Source organism: Sinocyclocheilus grahami, unplaced genomic scaffold (genome assembly GCF_001515645.1).
Source record: "Sinocyclocheilus grahami isolate Dianchi unplaced genomic scaffold, SAMN03320097.WGS_v1.1 scaffold693.1, whole genome shotgun sequence".
Classification (NCBI taxonomy): Eukaryota; Metazoa; Chordata; class Actinopteri; order Cypriniformes; family Cyprinidae; genus Sinocyclocheilus; species Sinocyclocheilus grahami.
This window is the reverse complement of record NW_015505872.1, coordinates 469,122-490,802: the sequence shown is the minus strand read 5'-3', so window position 1 is coordinate 490,802 and position 21,681 is coordinate 469,122. Positions and strand designations below refer to the sequence as shown.

The 21,681-nt window shown below is 38.1% G+C and overlaps 1 protein-coding gene across 1 annotated transcript in view; it reads left to right on the top strand.

Moving 5' to 3' along the window:
- LOC107559630 (teneurin-3-like) overlaps window positions 1-21,681 on the top strand; it is a 308,103-nt gene that overhangs the window by 177,880 nt on the left and 108,542 nt on the right. Inside the window, exons 6-7 of the mRNA XM_016243524.1 lie at window positions 6,659-6,887; window positions 14,873-15,111. Coding sequence (XP_016099010.1) covers window positions 6,659-6,887; window positions 14,873-15,111 — 468 coding nt within the window. The remainder of the gene's footprint in view (window positions 1-6,658; window positions 6,888-14,872; window positions 15,112-21,681) is intronic.

The window sequence follows — 21,681 nt, the reverse complement described above, 5'->3', positions numbered from 1 at the left end:
AGGTAGATGAGTCGTATGGATGACTCGTCTACTCATCTTTTTTATGATACTCTTAAGGTGTTTTCCTTGTAATTGCATGGAAAAAAGTGAACAGCACTTTATTTAAAAAAAGAAAATTTTATTTGCGCTGCATGAAAGGAAGAAAGTTAGAACAACATGAGTAAATGATGACTGAATTTTCATGTTTGGCTGAACTGATCCTTTAAGTCAAGCATGTGTTTTGTAATCTAGGGCAGTGGAGCTGATGGCCATCTTCATCAGTGAGTTTAGCCTCGGCTAGACTTGTGCCGGTATTCGGTAATGCGATATATAACGGTAATGAATATGCACGATATTGTTATCGTGGGCACTTCTAAATACCGTGAATAATTATATATTACAAATTATTCCGAATTTTAAGAATACTTTTCCCATCAACTGGTCAAAATGCACAACACCGCTGTATGCTGCGTGAAAGACGCGTACGCACTCTGAGGTAAACAAGCCCGGACGAGAAGCACATGGCGGAACATGTGAGAGACGCTCTGGATGAAAGCGCACTTTCACTCTCTGACAACAGATGGCGCTAAACTGCAGAAATATTAATAATAATAATTCATTTAAACTGCCAATGAAAAATTATTCTGAACATTCATTAATCTTAGGTATTTCAATATTTAATAACAGGTTGTTAAAATCGAAAGTTGCAACTGTGTTATTTAATGAGCTAACATGAACTAAGACTTGTATTTTTTAAACTATTAATAACTTCTGTTGCAAATTAAGCTATTGCTCATTGTGAATGTTAATGCGTTAACTAAGGTTAACTAATGAGGTCTTATTGTAAAGTGATACCTATTGGTCTTTATAGTTCTTTTGCACTTTAATCTGTGTAAAACTTTTAACTTTATAAATTTTTCTGTATTGCTTTATTTCATTTAAATGTTCAGTTATTTTTGTTATAAGAAAAAAGTTATTAAACCTGTTATACTGTATTATGACAGCACTTTTTTAAAACAAAATTTCAATATCGTGATAATACCGTATACCATGATAAAAGCATTAGCAATTAATCGAGACATGAAAATTTGATACTGGCATATCCCTAGCCTCAGCCCAGATGTGCTCTAGAAATCATTTAAAACAAAATTTCAATATCGTGATAATACCGTATACCGTGATAAAAGCATTAGCAATTAATCGAAACATGAAAATTTGATACTGGCATATCCCTAGCCTCGGCCCAGATGTGCTCTAGAAATCAGAGACGGTACCACTCTCTTTAATCACAGACCCCATGGCACACCACCTTGTCCTTTCCTCTGTTTCCCATCCTGCATCATACCAACCAACGAACGAACCAAACCTCTCTCTTCCCTACACTCATTTCAGCCACACAAGTTATGTCACCGTACATAAATGGTCTCATTAGCCTTATGAATGTCCCACTGTGGAAGCACCACTGTCAATCTATCTCAAAAACTCAGTCCTCCTTTGGCTTTCTGCCTCTCACAGCTCTATTAGACTCCATTTAGCCATTCACTTCTCTTCCTTCCCACAACACGCAACTCTTGTCTGACTACATCGCGCCCCCTTCGCCTGGCTCCGCCATTGTGAGCGGACCCAGCAAAGAGACATTGATGGACGTTGATGGACGCTCCCCATTGAGCGACTCAGGCCTTTCCTTTTGTAAAACCTCTTTCAGGAGGAAAGGTTTACAAAATGAGCACTGAGAAAAGACTAGAAGGGGGGTGGATGTTTGATATGACAGGCCTCTCTGAGTGCTCCCAGCTTTCTGACAGGTGTGGGTGAAGGACATGTGAGGTAATTTAGAGTTTGACAGCGCGGATATAAGCACTGACACTCTGGGTGTCAGGGCATTAGTATTTCCGTTTCCTTGCACACACTGTCTCCCGCACACATGCATCCACTACAGGTCAGATGTCTGCTGATGAACCAGCTCTGAAATACGAGCTCGGGCCTGAGATGTGCTGGTACAGATAAGCTGCACTTTCATTTTTTTTTTTTTTTTGAATAGCTATCACTCAACCCCATTAAGAGATAAATTGCACTGGCTGTAATTTCAAGTCTGCCTGTGAAATCCTAATCAAAAGGGCTCTTAAAATATTCGCTGCACACGAGCATGACGGGCCACGTCCCACGAGTTACGGCAGTCAGGGTTGTCCATCAGTGATCACATTTCGGTGCCATAAAACCTGCATCTGTCCCATCCCATCGTCTGGGACTGACATAACCAGGCCTTTTCTCCAACGACTACGTTCTCCCAGCCACAGGCTGGGTTACACTTTGCCATCAACAGAGGCTGTCGTCTGAGCATAGATGGGTTTATGAGAGGGGTCAGACCTGGAGGTCAGAGAGTGGGCTTAAGTCAGTGTTGCTGGTCATGTAAAGGTTCTGTATGCAGAGTCCCTGGAGAGCAACAGACACGATGGGGCTAACAGGGCCTACTGTGTGACAAATGTCCATCCACGCTGTGGAATGGCACCTGTGTTGCAAGCATATGGCAGCGTAATTGAGATGTATTGGGTAGCTGTCTCAGAGAACAGCCATAAAGTTGTCGCCCCACAGTATTTTGTTGTTTGAGAGTGTGTGTGTGTGTGTGTGTGTGTGTGTGTGTGTGTGTGTGTCTGCAAGTCTATTGTAAAACTAAATAGATTATGTACCTTTCTCCCCTGATATTAAATGGAGATAAGGTGAGCAATTGCTGAAAATGTTGAGTGTGTCAGATCAGCACACTTGATCGTCTGCTCCCTCACTTCATTTACTCTTGCTTTATTTCATTCATCTCCTGCTAGCCAGGCTACTCAGTGACTTCAGGTCTTAACTCTAATTTCTAGGATTAAAATGCTGTGAAAACTTTTATTTTACTTTATCAATTATAGGTCTGGTTCTGCACTGCAAAACCCAATTTTCTTAATCATTCTTGCTTTCCAGTAAATATATTTAAACATATATACTTATTTTCTTGCTGTAAGCATACACTAAATTTAGTTTTAAACAAACTTTTAAACAATTTGTCAGTGTTGCCTGATAATATTTTCATTATAATTAATGCAATAAAAACTCTTCCAGCCTTCTTTCTATTCCAAACTATTGCTGAGATGCAATCATTTGAATTTGGCTGTCATACTCCCTTCTTATTGTCGTTGCATCGCGCCACGTAAACATAAAACCATGTCTGCATTTGTGATCGGAGACATGACAAACAACAAGCCCTACTCTACATTTCCCAAAAAAATTGCTTTAAATATATATAAATAGCATCCTATTACCCCTTTAAAACATTAAGATATCATTATAAAAGATTAGACTTTATCAAAAATAAAGATGCCCACTATGTCTTTATGTCATCTCACAATAATAGGATGTCACATATATTCTCTGAAAACAGGTCTTAATATTTAATGCAATACTTGGAATTTATTTTTTTTTGCCAATCTGATTGACCAGTGCAGCATTCCACTTATACTCAGTATATTAACTATGAAATGCACACCTAAATAGCACCTATAGATACCAGCTTTAAACCTCAGCACAAGATATGTTTACCTTGTGTATGTCAGAGTCTATATCTTACAGATTTGCTTAATACATTAGGAATATTTATAGGAATTTTTCCTTTTAAATGGCATTGAGAAGCTTTGATCAGACCACTCCTGTGAGCTGCAGTGTACCTTTGAGTTCTTTGGGCTAAACCTCTGCCACACCTATTTGAAAGTGTATCTTCCCCAGGCCTAATGACACATGAAGCATATAGAGTTGTGTTTACTTTTGGGGCCAATAGCGATCCAGAGTCCAGAACAGTGCCTTTCCCACAACAATTGTATGCCTGACAGTCTGATTATCATGGGAGTGAATGGTACCATGCGCCATCGGTGGCAAAGGAGGCTAGAAAATAGATTTTTAACAGGCTCAGCATTCACTCTTTCCTCTCCCTCCATTGTTTTTGATTTTGTTGTTGTGCTCTTTGAAGCCGGCAGCTGCAAAGTAGATAGGACCCAATGGAACGTGTACACCTAGACTACGGAAATGTATGCAAGCATTCCCCGAGGACATTATGAGAATCCAATCTGAAAGCTGTCTGTGCACTTTCACCACCTCTGGGTTTCAGGTACTTGTTTTGTTTTGGTCAAAGAATAGATCAATCCATTTTGGGGGGGATGGGGAGGTTGTGTGGATGACATTTAGGGGAGATACAGAACATGTGTACAGACCTCAGACAAAAGCTTGAAGCTAGATATGTTGTGATTCCCAACAGATTTGCACTCATGTACCTGTGTGTTGCCTTAAGCAATCCACACCACACCTGTCTTCTTCTTTCAGCCTCTCAGCAAAAGTTTCTTACTCTCCTGCATTCGCTCAGCACATCACATTTTTACTTGAAGAAAGCACACTGTATCCCAGTATACTGCGGGGGTGGTCAGAACATCCTCTGTTGAGCTCTTTGATTCATGATCAGCCACACACACCTGAACCGCCGGGCTAGAATCACATCATCATTAGGGGTGGGCTGTTTGACAAAAATCGTATATATCACGCTAACAGTATACATCTTATTTTTTCTTAATCTTAAGACTACAATAGTCTTATTTTTGCAGGAATTTCAACCTCTGAATCTTTTCATGAAACCATAGTAAAATGTATGCATACTTGCACACCTGTGACCGCACATCTGTTGAAATTTATAATAATGTGGCAAGTTCCAATGTTGCTTGGCAACCTTGAACAATCTACAGCAGGGGGGTTTCAAACTTCTGTCAATTTTGCTGTATATTTTACACGTTACTTTTTTACTATGTGAGAAAAAAATATTAAGAATATTTTAAAACAAAATGAAAAAGTAAATAAAATGCTAAATAAAGGCGTTATAAAGGTAATAAATGCAAAATAAGCTATGAAAATATTATTTGGAAAATACCATGTTAACAGTGTTAACATCATTTTGCCCAGTACTAATGTAAGATGTATAATCCTTTAAATATTTTTTTAAAGAATGTTTTTTTATCACACACACACATGCATACACACAGTTTTGGGTAAGATTACAGTTTACACATGGAGGTTAACACAACACAATGGCAACAGTTGGGTTCTTCTTGAAGGTGCAAGCAGATAATAAGTCTAGAGCACTTGTCAAAAGCCATTCTTATAAACTACTGTATTATAATCTGCTAGCATGAGTGTCTTCAAGCCTGTAGATGTTTCAAAGAGATGAACAGGATATGAGAGTGAATGAAACAGACACATACAAGCAGCACTAGAAAAGGTCAAAGACGGCACAAAATGGCCCTGTCTCACCAGAAGGGAATTCTTCTGCTGCAGTCCAAATCTGCCAGAAGCTTCTCAACCGCAGTGCACACTCACTTGCTCGCTGTTTGTCATTCTGCTTAGCTCTTATAGCAACCTTGCTGTATCAAACTACCATCAAAGACAGCCATATGAGTAACACAGCAGAGAGCAGTAAGTTGAGCAATGATTTTGTCTTTCTGGAAAGGCTGCTTCGCATACATATCATTGTGTTTCATCTTATCTGTGTTCAAGGAAAAAAATATTTTTTGGCCTCAAGTTACAGCACATAATCTCTTGCACTGCCTTTCAATTTCTCATTCTAGATTTGACTCACCAGAGGTTTAAAGAAGGACGTGATCCCTTGCAGTGTGAAAAATGCCACTTAAGATCCCTGACTTGAAATAGACGTAGCTAGTTGTAGGTTAATACTAAGTACACAGCTTAATCAGTCCTTAAAACCTCCCCTTTTTCTCACATCTGCGCTATGACCAGTTTGTGTGTTAAGGAGCTTGCAAAGGTGCTTTTAAGGCTCTGATTATGTGCCTCTGGCAATGAGACCCAGCAAGTCTCATTCACTGCATGAAGCCTTTAGGAGAGAGGAGGAAACAAGACAATGACAGAAAGATGCCAAGAAAAAGGGGAAGTAATGAGTAAATGCACATTGTGTCACTACCTTTGTCTAGGCCACTTCCTGTATGGTAAAAATAGTACAAATAAACGGTTGCAACTAGATTTAAGGTTGAAGAAGTTTTTCTAGGGATTTTGAAATTTAGCAAAATCAAGTCATCGCAATAGAAATCCGTTCCCCACGCAGATTCACTTACGTTCAATTTGGTAAAGCTGTTTGGTTTGAATTCTGTGTGAGCTGTGCTTCCTATTATTGACAATAGACAATTAACTTTCTTACCCAATGAAATTTCATTGAACTATCTATAATGTGACTGCACTTTAAGCTCAGGCAATGAAGCTCCTCTACCCAAACACTGCTGCCCTGTACACTTCTCGTTAACATTGTGCACTCCCAAACAAACCCAAGGCTGGATTTACTGCAATTTTGACAGATAAGTGCCGCCAGGGTCCCGGCACATGTGAAAGCGGATGTTCAGTCGTCTCAATCATATGCTTATATGTGTACGGGTGCGTGCATATTTGTCATTGTCATCAGTTCGACAGCTGGTGGGGAAGGGTACTAAATAGTTAAAGTCATCATCACCCTACTGTAATATGTCCCAGATGTTCTTTGGCAAAAGCCCATTCATCCAGACACATTTGCCACGATTAATTACCAAGGACAACTGCTTACATCTGCACAGCATTACTGCACCGGTTTGCCATTGGTTAACCCAATTCCATTTGATTCTTCCCACAGAGCAACCGTCCAATCAGCACCAGCAGGGCCAGTCCACGCTGCCACCGGTGCCGCCCCCGCACAAGCAGCAGCCGTTGGTGACGGCGCTGAACCACAACTCTCTGAGCAGCCGCAGGAACGTGAGCCCGGCCCCTCCGGCCGCCCTCCCCGCCGAACTGCAAACCACACCCGAGTCAGTGCCGCTGCAGGACAGCTGGGTCCTGGGCAGCAATGTGCCGCTGGAGAGTAGGTCAGTTACGCAATCGCAAACACCAGCACAGTTGCATCCCAAAGTGTGACCTGTGTTATGGAAAGGTCCTTTATTTGACATTACTCATACAGCAGGACACGTGACCTTTATATCTGTCTCAAAGCAGTGTGACTACAGGGATTTTATTTATAATGCAGCCACTATCCAGTTAACTAGTAGACATCATAGCATAGACATAACAAGCCTCAAAGTATAATTTACATTCATCACACATAGAGGAATATTTGACCAGCATCAGTCAAAATTTTATTTCTGTTTATCATCAGTCTCATAAAGCGGTTTATAATATGGCAGCGTCAAAAAAGTGCTTCTGCTGACTCTGCTTGCTAACATCCCAGAATGTGAGTGACTGAGGCCTCGCCAAGCTTAGGGGAGGATACGGCTTGGTTGTGTTTCCCCCATAAATCAGTGAGGCTGTAAGCTCGGAGGATACACTGAAGGGTCTTTAAACACTAGCAGAAGGGAACGCTTTGTTTCGGGGGTTTGCACGTTAGCGCCATAATGGCCTCTCTCTGTTTTTGATCTACTCTTTCTAGAGACACTGTATATATAATGACTAAGCCTCCCCCATTAAACGATGTTACCATCTAGCACTCCTTTCATTCATCCTGCGTGATATAAGCACAAAGACAGACAAAGTGGGGGTGAGTGCAGAGAGAGAAACGTTCAACTTTCTTGAAGCACTTGGTAAGTGATGCTGTCATTGTGCTTAATGTCTCACTGCCATTCTTTAAAAATACTTGATAAAAGGCAGTCAAGAGAAAGAGACACAGCCTCACTTCCCCTCCACAGCCTGAAAGCCATAGACCTTAGTCCGGATAGACAGAATATTAAATTTGATGTAAATGAGAGTGAGGCTTTGAGGGATATATGTACAATCTGTTCAGTGGCTAATGGTATCAAGCCAACAACACATTGAAAATTGTCTTTCTGAAAATGCTCGGGATGTAAATGGTTCCAAGTTCATACTGAAATAAATGTAAATGTAAATGTACAGTAAAACAGTACCTTTCTATAGGAATACTGCAGTACAGACAGTGCCTAATACGGCTTCATGCATTAATGGTCAAATTCACTTCTCAATGAAAATGTGCATTTTGAAAAGGTATTGATGTAAATACAGTCCGTTTGTCCTAAAATAATATAAAAAAGCAAAATATTGGATCTATGCATTAGACCTTAATGTGTTCTTAGAGGCATCCTCTTGCTGAAAATATTATTCAAATAATGTTATTAATATTAATCTTCTAACAAGTACTATATATTTATTTTATTATATTTGTTATATTTATGATTCTTATAATATTTGTTTAATTGATTACTTGGAAAATGTGTTTTATGTTCATTTATTGAGAAATGGTTATATTTGATATTTAAATTTAATAGCATTTATTTAATTAATAATGTTAATAGGTTTTGCTGTGGTATTAAAATTGATATTGAGAATTGTGAAATTTCACTTCTATCGGTGTAGACTACTAGAATATTGGTATTGTGACAACCGTGGACAAAAATTGTTTGTAAAATGTAGATATTAACAGACTGTACATCTCCCTCACAGCCTTGTATTCAGTTGCATTAAATTAAAAATGACACGTACCCTGACTAAGGTCTACAGGAATGCGAGTATTAATGAGTGGCTTGATTTTGAGTTTATATTTTATGAGCACCAGCGCCAGTGCAAACACAGTGTTACGAGATCCAGCAATAACACACCTGCCTCAGCACCGCCACGCTTGAGTTCACTTCATGGCCCTTCACATGGACACAGTGGTCCCAAAACAGGAATATCCAACAGCTACACTTCCTTTATGTTCTTTCCCTCTGTTTCTCTGTTTTCCTCACCACTCACTTTTTTGTTACTATGTGGCCGTCTTGTTCTTTAACGTTTTGTCGTGTCAACCACAGCACGATTTTGCTCTTTAGTCCATTGTTGTTCACCCCCATTGTTTTGCTTTCTGTCTCTTTTTCAACTTACACACTGTTATTTGTTTTTGTTCTTCTCTCTCTGTCTCAGTGGTCACACCATAACCTCAAAATGAATTTGGCGGTCGTCCACTCATATTGACAAAGCATTATGTAGATTTCTGTAGATGTTAGCAAGAGAGATAAAATTTCTGTTTATGTCCTGAGATCAAACTGAGGAAGACCACACTGGACCACACACAGTCAGTAGGGTCTATGACACTCACAGATGCTTGTAAATCCTACTATAGTGCTGCATCTTTTCAGATAAACACTCTGAAAACACACTCGTTCAGTTACGCTCGAAAGCACAAATTGTTGCATGTCTGCGTGGCAGCGTTGGTTCAAAAGGTGCCGTGTTCCAAGTTAGACATGGAGCTTACTTAACAACTGTTTACATGACACAGACTGACTTTTAGAGTTAAAATAAACAAAGCATCCAGCACCCCGACAGGCACAACAGTGAAGTTTAGATGAAAATAATGAAAAACATTACAGCACTAGTAAATGGACGAAAACGTACTGGCAGAGAGTGGAAATGCAAACGCTTCACAACATGTGTTCCTGAACAAGTCCATTGATTTGTTTGAGGCAGAAGATGCTGGCTGAAGAAATGAAGGAAAAAAAAATCAGTAGACTGCATTAGCCTTTGGAGAAAATTGCACAATCCAGTCCTTAAACACGTCTTGCTAATTTACTTGCACTGGGATAAGTTATCATTTGACGTTATTTAGTGGCTGTTTTACGTAAATATCATTAGAGGAACAATTCAGAATTTGTTCAACACACAGGCTGTTAGGTATAGTATCAGATAAACACTCTGAAAACACACTCGTTCAGTTACGCTCGAAAGCACAAATTGTTGCATGTCTGCGTGGCAGCGTTGGTTCAAAAGGTGCCGTGTTCCAAGTTAGACATGGAGCTTACTTAACAACTGTTTACATGACACAGACTGACTTTTAGAGTTAAAATAAACAAAGCATCCAGCACCCCGACAGGCACAACAGTGAAGTTTAGATGAAAATAATGAAAAACATTACAGCACTAGTAAATGGACGAAAACGTACTGGCAGAGAGTGGAAATGCAAACGCTTCACAACATGTGTTCCTGAACAAGTCCATTGATTTGTTTGAGGCAGAAGATGCTGGCTGAAGAAATGAAGAAAAAAAAAATCAGTAGACTGCATTAGCCTTTGGAGAAAATTGCACAATCCAGTCCTTAAACACGTTTTGCTAATTTACTTGCACTGGGATAAGTTATCATTTGACGTTATTTAGTGGCTGTTTTACGTAAATATCATTAGAGGAACAATTCAGAATTTGTTCAACACACAGGCTGTTAGGTATAGTTGTTCAGCTGATTAAAGACTACCTTTTCAATAATCTTTCCTATAAAAGGAAGATTTGATATTGGTCTATAGTTGGTCTAAAAACTATATAGTTTTTTAGAAAGTGTGAAGCACAGGGCTGTTGGTTAGCATGAATGAAGCATAAAACTGATATAAAAGAAATGTGTGTATTAATTCTGAAGGTCGTAGGTCCTTTGTCAGAAGAGTAGAAATTTAGTTTCCACCTTCAGCAGTTCATCTAAACATTTCACTGTGTCATATAGTAATTCCATGTCTGAAAATTTCAGAATTTATATTCTCTTTTAAGTAGACTATCTTCGATTACGCCACCGTATATTAGCATTGTCAAGTTATTTTCCAGTTCTTTTACACGTTCCCTCTTCCTAAATCTTCTGTGAAGGCATTTGTCAGAGGATGACAAACGCAAAAGGAGATACATGGATTAGCATAGCAATTTCCAGCCTGATGTCATGCCTGCTGTAATCAATTAACAATGGTTATCTCGTCCCTCATGCTCCGAAATCCCTGTTCGCTGTCTTCTGTGTCAAAGGAACGTTATCCTGTCTTACCCAAACACTAGATGCCCCAGTCAGTCCACAGATACTACAGCTGGAGATTTTATCTCTGGTTTCCATCACATGTCTTCTATTATCTCTTGTTAAGTGGGTGTTGTATGTACTTTGTATTAACATTTTACTAAGAGTCTAATCTCGGCATTCAAAGTAATTCAAAACTATTTTCAAGCCCGCGCCACATTTATTCTTATTGCTATGATTCTTTTAACTGCGATGAAACCCAATGTTATATGACTATATACGCCATGTGAACTGTGAGGATAGAGTGAATTGAAAGTGTCAGCAGTCATAATAATATGTAATTAATATTTAGAATTTTCATGACAAAGTGACTTAAATTGGTCTTTCCAATGTTAAATTTCCCAGAGTTTGTCTTTATCTCTTTTTATATTCATTTGTCTTGAAAGGTAGGGCAAAAATGAATTTGAAACTACATATAAATCATTTTAAAAGCTGTTGTGTGGTTTGTATAAAAGCGTAATTCAAAAAGTATAATTCAAGACCTAGGAACATATGGTCAAGTCGTGTTATTGAGTTACATGTCAGCAAGCCACTTGTTGTAAAAACTTTAAGTAAAGAATTGAACTCCTGCAATGAGGTCAGCAAGGTGAGTTGGTTAGAGCGAAGGTCATGGTGGTGTTATGTGGGAACACCAAGAGGTCATGTGCAAAGTCGTACTGAATTACTCTTGGAATCCATGCATCAGTTTTCAACCTGCAAGAAAATTTGTGGAGAGGAATGAAGAACTCCACATTGCCCCATGGTTTTAGATTAGTGTTTCTCATATGGTTTCACTTTTTGGACTTTGACTGGCACAATGCTAAAATAGTTTAGCATGTATAAATAAGCAAAAACATCCTTCAGACACTGAAAAATATATTATTTTGTCTCAGCAGCCAGTAACTCACTGCATAAACACATTGTGGTCAGCACAAACCAAAGTGAACCAGTATTTAATGTATTCTGGATAATATTTTCCTTTACCTTTACCTTTGTAGGTTTTTGAGGATGAGGGCTTGTCACAAAACCTCTCCATGTTGGCATCTGCCTAGTTTGACTTGCTTCTAACAAGTCACAGATACATTTTCATTAAAATACATTTGAATATGTTGCACACACGGCCTTCGATGTCAACAACAAAAGATATGGGAATTGTTTTCTCCCTCATAAAAGTTGATGAGCCTTTTTTATATCCTAACAATACACAATTACATGGTTAGTTGCATTTTATTTTTGACCTTTAGCATTGCTTTTTTCCTGCTGCCTTGAGCCCTATCATTTCAGGGTCATGACCAACCAATTGAAAACCACTGCTTCAGATTATGTGCATCTCTAGAGATTCCCATTCCTCGCTCAGAGGATGCTATTCACCGTAGAGGAAGTATAGTAATTAATATATTCTCACAGTTAGCTCATAGAGGATGTAGAGAGCCTACCAATAACACTTTACAGTCATTCAGTGTGCTTGAGTAATTCTGTGGCTCTATTCACCGTAATAAATATTCCTCCATATCAGAGCATGTTAGTGCTTCCATTTAGAGGAAAACGGATTGATACATTGAACATAAAACTGCAGTATACTTGTTTTATGAGTCTTCTCATGTGTGTGGGTCTGTCTTTCATTCGGTGTACATTCAGCTATGACTGTCTGCCGTCTGGGAAGCTCTTTCTCTCTGGATTTGCTGCCAAACTCATAATTAGAAATACCTTGACTGTCTCATCACCAGAAAGCACTGACGACCTTAATTCTAATTGTTTGTCTTTCTCATGTAGAAAATTAGCAAAGCAAGCAGTTCTTGAAAACAGGCATGACAACTTAATAGAGATGGATGTGTTCTCTCCCGTGTGCCACGAGGGCGGCTATGGGGACGGGTATGTGCTCCTGAGTCTTCTCTTGGTGCCAGCTGCTGATGCCAAGCCCAACACTGAGTCAACAAAAAGTGCTAAATCTCCAGACCCCCCACCCCAACCCAGACACCCCCAAACAGAAGGCCAGTGCTCAGCCAACCAAATGGCCAGAGTCCCATATTGAGCCAACCGAATTTAGACAAAGCAGTCATGCACTGGCCAAACCTCTTAATGTATATCTCTTCCCTTGTTCGGTTAGCCAGTGGATGCAAATTATCAAGAGGCACTTGATTGGCAGCCGCTTCTGACACTGGTAGTTGCTTAGGAATAATTGCTCTAAATTAAGTTGCAATAAAAATCCACTAATATGCTAATCGATTCGCCACTTGCATAAATCACTGCCTTTAATATTTTAATTTGACTAATTCTTTAATTGATATTCCTGCTTTACTGGATTAAATCCTGACTGCCTTGCACAGCATCTTGGCTTTGATTGGGTTGATTGATAATGTTAGAGTAAAAGTGAGTTGGCAGCAACTGTTTACTGCACTAAAACAAGAGCACAGTTTCTCTCTCTCTGTCTCTATCTCTCTCTGTCGCTGCATTAGAATGCAGAGACATTGTCGAATTGTCTCGCTAATTGGATTTAGTGCTCAGTGTTATTTGATATCGCAGCTCGAATCATCTGTTTGTTCCATTGTTCAGTCTTCATGGGTCATTCTGTCAACATAAAGAATGCAATCGAACAGACAACCATGCAGTTTTAGAGAATTGCTTAGCTCTGCAAGCTTGTGAGTTGTTTTGTTTAACAAGCGGATGGGAATTCATGTGGTGGAAGAGTGTTATGTCTAGGCCTAAATATAGACTAGGGATAGTTTTCTCACTTTTTTAACTACAGTAAATATTTGTTTACTGTAGTTTGTTTTTGACAGTCAATTCTTTATAGATGCATATCTAACATACGTTTTGACTACGAAAAACAATTAAACTATTATAAACATTAAATGAGGAAAGTTGGCAGTTGGCCATTATTAGGTGTTTTGAGCTAAATTTAAACAGTAAAACTAAAATGAAACCCAATTCATGGAAAAAGTGTGGGGGGGAATTATCAGTTATTGACAATAAAAAATTTATTAAAATCTCATTTTATGACTGTCTTAGATTATTTATTTATTGTATGTAATATGTATTGACTTAATCATTCTATGTAACTTTGATATATATTTAAAATTTCATTTTATATATATATATTTAAAATTGCATAGGAGAATATTCTAGAATTTCAGTGATCTATGAATTTGAAACCAGCATACAAAACAACTGCACAAACAAAATGCACATTTATTTATGTATTTGGACTTGTTTCAAAACCTTATATTTATAGTCCTGGTTTCCCATATGTCTACAGTCCTACACCTGGGATAATGTGATCTTAAATGCTAAAAATAATGAAGTTCGTTTTTTTTCCCCTCTTCTGCTGAGGAAACAGTACCGTTGGTGTTTTTTAATTAGAAAAAGCTTTTTCTCCGCCTCTCAAGTCATATCAAATGATTCCAGATTTATAGTGGAAAGTACCACTCACACTCACATGCACCCAACGTTTCCCATTTCTCCACTTTCATTTGGGTAAAGAAACACAGCAGGCTTAAGGGAAGTCAAACACAAGGTCTTTGATTGAGATGTGTTCGGTAAAGGTTGAAAAGTGAAGAGGGCTAGATTTTCACTGTGGTGTTCAAGCAAACAGAAAGGGCCGGCTTAATAAATGTGCTGGTAATATCTGCCCAGCATAATTACCACATGCCAAGGGCTTCTGTTAGCCAACCATACTTTAAGTGCCAATCAGCAGGAGAGGGTGACACTAGCTTAGGGGGAGACGTACAGGAGCAAGGCAGTTTAAGAGGGCTGTACGCCTCACTTCCTGTACTGAGCCCCACTCTGTGAACAATCTGTGCTACTGCATCTATTCATTTAAACTCATTTAGAGTTAATATACCAAGCTTTCCATGAATAGTTATAGATGTGATTGTTAAATGCTTTAAAAATAACAAAACCGTTTCTGATTTTATGAACTGTATCAGATCTTACAATTTCTTGGCATTAATCTTTATCGCCTAAAGCTGTTCAATGCAAAATGAAAAGAAAATACTTAAAAAATGTGTATCTTTTAAAACGAGAGAAAATGTTCATGGCTTTTCTCTTTCTGTCTCTCTCTATTTGTCTCTCTCAGGCACTTTCTCTTTAAGACAGGCACCGGCACCACTCCTCTGTTCAGCACGGCCACGCCAGGCTACACCATGGCCACGGGGGCAGTCTACTCGCCCCCCACACGGCCCCTGCCCCGCAACACACTCTCCCGCAGCGCTTTCAAGTTCAAGAAATCCTCTAAGTACTGCTCATGGAGGTGCACGGCCCTCAGTGCCATGGCTGTCTCCGTACTGCTCTCTGTACTGCTCTGTTACTGCATTGGTAGGTGAAACCCTGATGCTTTAAAGTATACATAGATGGTTGATTAATGAAGTCAACTAGTTTTATATATTTCTTTATTTCTGTTTTTTTTTTTATTAGTATTCTGAGTTTAATTTAACGTTTAGACAAAAACCTCTCTGAAAATTAGATTTAAATTCACCCCCTTTTAAACACCACCACTTGTTGTGTTAAAGGGATACTCCACCCCAAAATGAAAATGTTGTCATTAATCACTTAAGCAGCGTACACTCTTCTGTGTCAGCCGCGACACAAGGATGCGCTGTTTCAAATCAAAACGTAGCGTACGCTGCTTGCGTTCAGTGGATATTCTCCAAAATGGCGCTACAGTGATACGGAGAGACACAGAGGAGACGAATTGTTGAACAAAGTCGTTATTTTTTGTTTTCTTCACGTACAAAAAGTATTCTCGTCGCTTCATAAAATTCAGATTGAACCACTGATGGCAGATGGACTATTCTGACGATGCTTTTCATACTTTTCTGGACCTTGACAGTGTTATTTACTTGGCAGTCAATGTGACAGTCACAAGCCTCCCGGTTTTCATCCAAAATCTCTTAAATTGTGTTCCGATGATGAACGAAGCTTTTACGGGTTTGGAACCACATGGGGGTAAGTGATTAATGACAAAATTTTCATATTGGGGTGGAGTATCCCTTTAAGATAAAAAATAATCTTGGAACCTCTGCTTTCTGTTTTAGTTACTTTAACACTCTGCATCCTGAATGCCAAGACAACCCTGAAACCTGGAATTATTGAACTGTGATTGAAGAATTTTATTTATTATTATTATTTATTTTAAAATTATTAATACATTATTTTAAAATAAATAACAATTTATCTAAATGTATGTCTCAATTTATTTAATTATATTTATTTTTATTATATTTGCATATAATATTATTGTATTATTAAGTAATGATTTATTGCTTCCTATTCGGGCAACCCAAAATACATGTAGTTTTGCACATCCCTACTTTGCAGCTCCTGAATAAAGGGAGGGCATCATGTCCCCCAAACCACTTTGCCTTATATATTCAGAATTTTTACTACTTGATTTTTAAGTAAGTTTATGTAGCTATAATTTCATTCAGGTTACCCCTAGCAAACCTGCAAAATGTTGTTATGGCTGTGGAGTACTATTTAAAAATCAACTGCTTTGTCAATTACATTGCCATGGAAACCACTGCAAATTTTTGTCTATTACTCAGTCACCTGCACAGTGGTCCATGTAGCCTTTGTTGCCATAGTAGCAGAATGTGGCCACATCGACAGACAAACATTTATTTTCCTGTTGCATCGTCATGGTTTTAAGTTTGCTTTCATTCAGTATTTATCACATACTGTGTACCAAATGTAGACAGCCTTGTTTAGCTTCCTCTCTGAATGGAGCCAGTTGTTTCCTCATTCCATACAAATGTCACATTGATGAGAGGATTTGTGAATGGCCTGTAGAGATGCTGTTTTGCACTGTGAGGTGGGCTGGTTTGTCTCAAAGGCACGATGGTTTTGTTGAACCGCATGGGAGAGACAATGATACGGCAGGCATTGGACATCTGTTTATTTTTCTTCAGTCAATCTTCTGCTACAATATGAGTGTTCTTTACTCCTGGCCATTTTTGTAATGGTTCTGTTACTGAAGAGAGAAGGAAAGCACATACAGAGAGAAAGGGAGGAGAGAGAGAGGTATAACAGACTTTCTGTTATATGGTGGTTCTCACGGATATATTCCAAAATAGAACTGAAATTTTTGTTCTTCTGTAAGCTTAAGGAAAAATATGTGCTTAATCTTCAAATGTCATTCATCCACTTCAGACTGTTATATGTGGTTGAATCTGACAAAAATCTCCAAAACATGCCATATTTCACTCCAAAATCAAAAGGAAAAAAAAGAACTTTTTGCATAAAGAAAATTAAGCTTGTTATTAGAATTATTATAATCCCTCTGAAACCCCTCTGTAACTCAAAACACCTCATTCTTATCATTATAATGTAAATAATGATTTAAATTCTGCATTATAAGTACTGTTGTAACATAAAAATTAAGATCTAAAATATATAGGTAAATATCATTGTATATGCGGTGCTGATTTACATTTATATATTAATTTTAATTGAAAAAAAATTATTACATCAAATAAATGCATACATTTAATATAGTGCATGATCATCATTACTGCATTATATGATATTGGTAACACTTTACAATAACTTTACAAAAAACTTTACAAAACCTATTAATGTTAGTTAACTAACATTAACTAACAATGAACATTACATTTGTTACAGACTTTATTAATCGTTGTTAATGTTAGTTAATAAAAATACTCATGTTCCTTGTTAGTTCATGATAACATTGTAGACCAAAGTACATTGGTTTCACAAAAATAAAGTAAAAGAACACCTAATGATATTTGTAGAACGTGCCATGTGATCCAATCAACTGCACTTATTGACAAAAAATTAGCAGAAATTGTCACATTCACTTGAGAGGTGAAACCTCTTAGCAATCAGACACAGAGAACACACAAAGACAGGCACAATTCAATACAATTCTTTGTATTGATGACGTCAAGACTGGCCTCCAAAGTCAATAAGAGGAAATGAAGTGCCCTCCTTTTCCTTTCTCAGTGCAATATTGCTCCAAACCTATTCAGTGCTGTAGAGATCCAGCGGCCCTCTTTTATCATAAAGTCATGGGATGAGAGGACAGCATCAGTGAGTCCCTTTTATATCCAAATAGGAATGCATTTGTTCAGTCAGTGGCCTTTCATTATTGTCCGCTTTTGTGTCACGTTGAGAGAAGTCATTTTGTAGTTCAATTTTTCACTGCTGGGATTGACAAGATGTACAGTATTAAAGCCTGCTCAGTGTTAGAGCTGTGTTCAACAGGTTTAAAGAAAGCAGTTGGATTCTCTGTGTGATCAGTAAGCAGAGTGGCTGAATAACAAAAGCTATTTTTTCTCTTTAGATAGAAAGCCAAATCCATTTCAGAGTTAATTATTGCACTGTATTGGAGACAGTTCATCAGCTTCCAGAGAGCTATTTACTGACACTCCACAGCCAGGTCTGCTGCTTTTGTCAATACAGCTGCTAATAGAGCAGATATCACAACCATCTAGAGAGACTGAAAGAAACAAGATTACAGAGTTTTCATCCAGCGTCACAAAATAATTGGTCCATAATGGCCATCTCTTTTATTCTGTATCTTCGTCGTCTTAGATGTGCACTGGCCTTATGAAATAATATCAGCTTATTTGGCCTGTTCATGCAAAGTAAAAAGTTTGCTGGAAGAAATGCATCATGTGACTTTTTGAATTGTTGTTTTTAAAGTCTTATCATACTAGAAAGTTGTTAGTTATTATCAGCGTCATTATGAAGATAGCGTTTGTACCGTGTCTTGCTTACAACCAGCGGGGTGTCGCTGGCCAGACCCACAGCAGGTCTGATCATTACTGCATTTTAAGATTCCTGAAGATGCACACAGCAGGACATTTAAGAGCATCACAGGAATTATGGAAATATATGGAGTGCTAATCATGACAGTGCCCTGTAGGGGCCAAACATTACCAAGCCCGAAAACAGATTTCTTCTCACTTTCTTTTATCTGTGGCTGTTCCTTGTCCCGTCCCAGCTTTCATTATCAGACCTCATTATCCCTCTGAATTTGCGTTCCAAAACCTGTTATTTCAAATGACTGATGTTATGGGAATACACAATGGAACATTGTTACTGCACTTTTTCTTCCTGTTCAAGATGTTTCCACAAATGGGCTTGCCGATAGATTTACCAAATGAGTTTTCATTTACTAAATGACTTCTGCTCCTCCCAAATTACTGCACAGAATTAATAAAGTTTAGGTTAATAATAAGTTAGACCTACTTAAAGTGTTTGACAATCCTTTAACCATCACTACCTAAATCTGAGGAATTAACTGTTATTTTAAAAACAAGCCTATTTTTAAACATAGGCCAGATTTTCCACAGGAGAATACTAAAATTATATTTTCTTACAAGGCAATGTACTTGAATATTGTCCACCTGCAGAGCCCTAGAATCACACATCACAGCAGTTTCCTGACAGCGGTGCCGGTGACAAGTTGCATTACTGGCCTTACACCACTTTGAGTTTTGGAGCATAACCGTATCCACATTTTTTGCCTGATATTTCTAAAACATATTTAACTGAGATATTATATGCTTTGTTGTTGATCATCCCTTTTCTTTCTGCTTTTAGTCCAACTGGATTATTTCCAGCTAACAAAATTATAATATAAGAACGTTTTGTCCATTCATATTAAGTAACTAAAATATTGTTTCTAAATGTTTTCTGAACTTTCAAAACATCCAGATTTTAAAAAAAGTAATATAAAAACCTTTTGTTTTCCCTTAGTTATGTGAACAGTTAGGGAACATTCAGTTTTATCATTTTGCAAACATTATGCGAATGTTACTGTTCCCTAAACATGTCCAACTAAAATGTTTCAGAAAAAAAAATTCCAGAATGATGTATTATTAATGTATTTGTGCTAACGTTTTGAGAACATTATTAAAGACCAGATGTTAGAACATCAGAGAAACAGGGCTAATGTTCTATTTGCGTTATTAGAAGGACATTTGTTCATAACTTTGAGAGAACAGGGCCCGATTGTTAGATGATGTTTTGAGAACATTCCCTGTTTGCTGGGTTCCAACCAATATGCAGTACATTTATGCTTCTGTTATTTTAATCTATTTGAAAAGTTTTGCTGTGTAGCATATGCACTTAATACTAAGAATTATAATCGGTATTATTATATAAATCATAATATGAATTTATGAGTCTTCTTAAAACTGCTGCTAGGCCACTTCAACATCTGAATAGTGAAGGCTAAACAAATCAATCAATAAGTTAGAAAATATTATGCTGCAACACTAAATTGATTTAATACTTGTAATTTGTCTTATCTGGTTGGATTAAACAGACTATGCAAAAAGTGCAGTTAAAAAGTATCCTAATGAATCTCTGACTAGTTGTATGTATTAAAAAAGAGAGAGACCTATAATATTTGATTCATAAAGCATTACAACCAAGCTAGCCTTAAATGACAAGATGCATATCTATGCAGTTATCAAGTAAACACAGTGGAATTTTTTCTGTAAACTTCTGTAAAAACTGATGACGTGATGGTTCTTCTGCAGGTGGATGTGTCTTTAATTATGCACAATAATGCATTATATTTTGAGTAAAACGAGTTCAGTGTATGCAGCGTCTTGGTCTTACGGTGTCTCACACTGTCAACTTTGCAGATGGAGAACATATCCTCCTCTTTGGTTTCACACAGCAAACAATGCGTCGCTCGCTATGCGTCAGCAGCTCTTCCAGCTACTAAGAAAACCCAGAGCCTTTTCTCTGTCAGTCCCATCTGGTGTGTCAGACCCCAGCCATCTCCGCTAAGCCCACACCCACACAACAAGACAGACAGAGAACAGGGAAATCAGGTTTCTCTCCCTCTGTCCTTGTTCAACAGGGGTAACATAGCCACATAGAGATTTTTCATGAACGCTCGATCAATACCACATCCTCTGAGGATGGCTGGATGGAAGTTCACTCAGATACCTCAAACATGTTGAGAGGCTCCTCTAACCGCCACTAAAATCTCACTAGAATGACAGGTTAACTGAATGGGCCTCAGACCTGATTTTTTTTACTCACTTAACTGCTCCTTGAGCTTCTGGAAAAGAGAGTTCTGAGGCAAGACTGATGCAGCACAAGTCCTGATGGAAGGCCTTCATGCCAGCATATGCCTTTCCAGCTGTTTTCATTTCATAGTTGTTCACAAGTCCTTTTTTTATCCTAAGCAGTTAAGCTGTCCACTGTTCTTTAGAATAACTGTGCACATCCTGCATATACTTTATTTTCAAGCACCTTTGGGATATTTTAGCTTTTTCATGTTTTTATTTTTTCTTGGACTACAGACCTGATCTCCGAATCAATATGTAAAATTGACTATTTATTTAGCAAAACAAAAAAAATATCATGTTAAATTATTTGTGCATTCATGAGCAAAGCATGACTTCGCAACCAAGACATCTATACACCCTCCCTCAACTATTCCCTTTTTCTGAGTAAAGTGATTGCACATGGTGAGTAAGTTACCTCTTCTGAACAGAGTGCCGATGGCCTCTCCACCTTGCTTCTAGCATTGAGGCCAAAAGCTGGAGAAACTCATAAAGGGACTCCAGTGTACCAAACACCAGCCAGAGGAAGCATGGCATGCCAAGATTTCCTCAATCCTGTTTTAAAAGATGGAGAAGCTGTTCATAAATACTTCACAGCTTTTCACACCTCTGAAAAGCATTTTACATTTAGGCACAGCCAGGCAGAGTTTTTCATTCGGTCTCTGTCTCCACGAATGAGTAGTGACACTCTGGAGAAAATAATAACTCAGTCTTTCCACAGTGCACTCTTATTTTCACAGTTTAGCGAGCTGCTTTGTCCTCCCACTTATGTTTTTCACTAAATTATTTTAGAATAATTAATAGTCTGAGTCATTTTTTTTAAATCTGTACC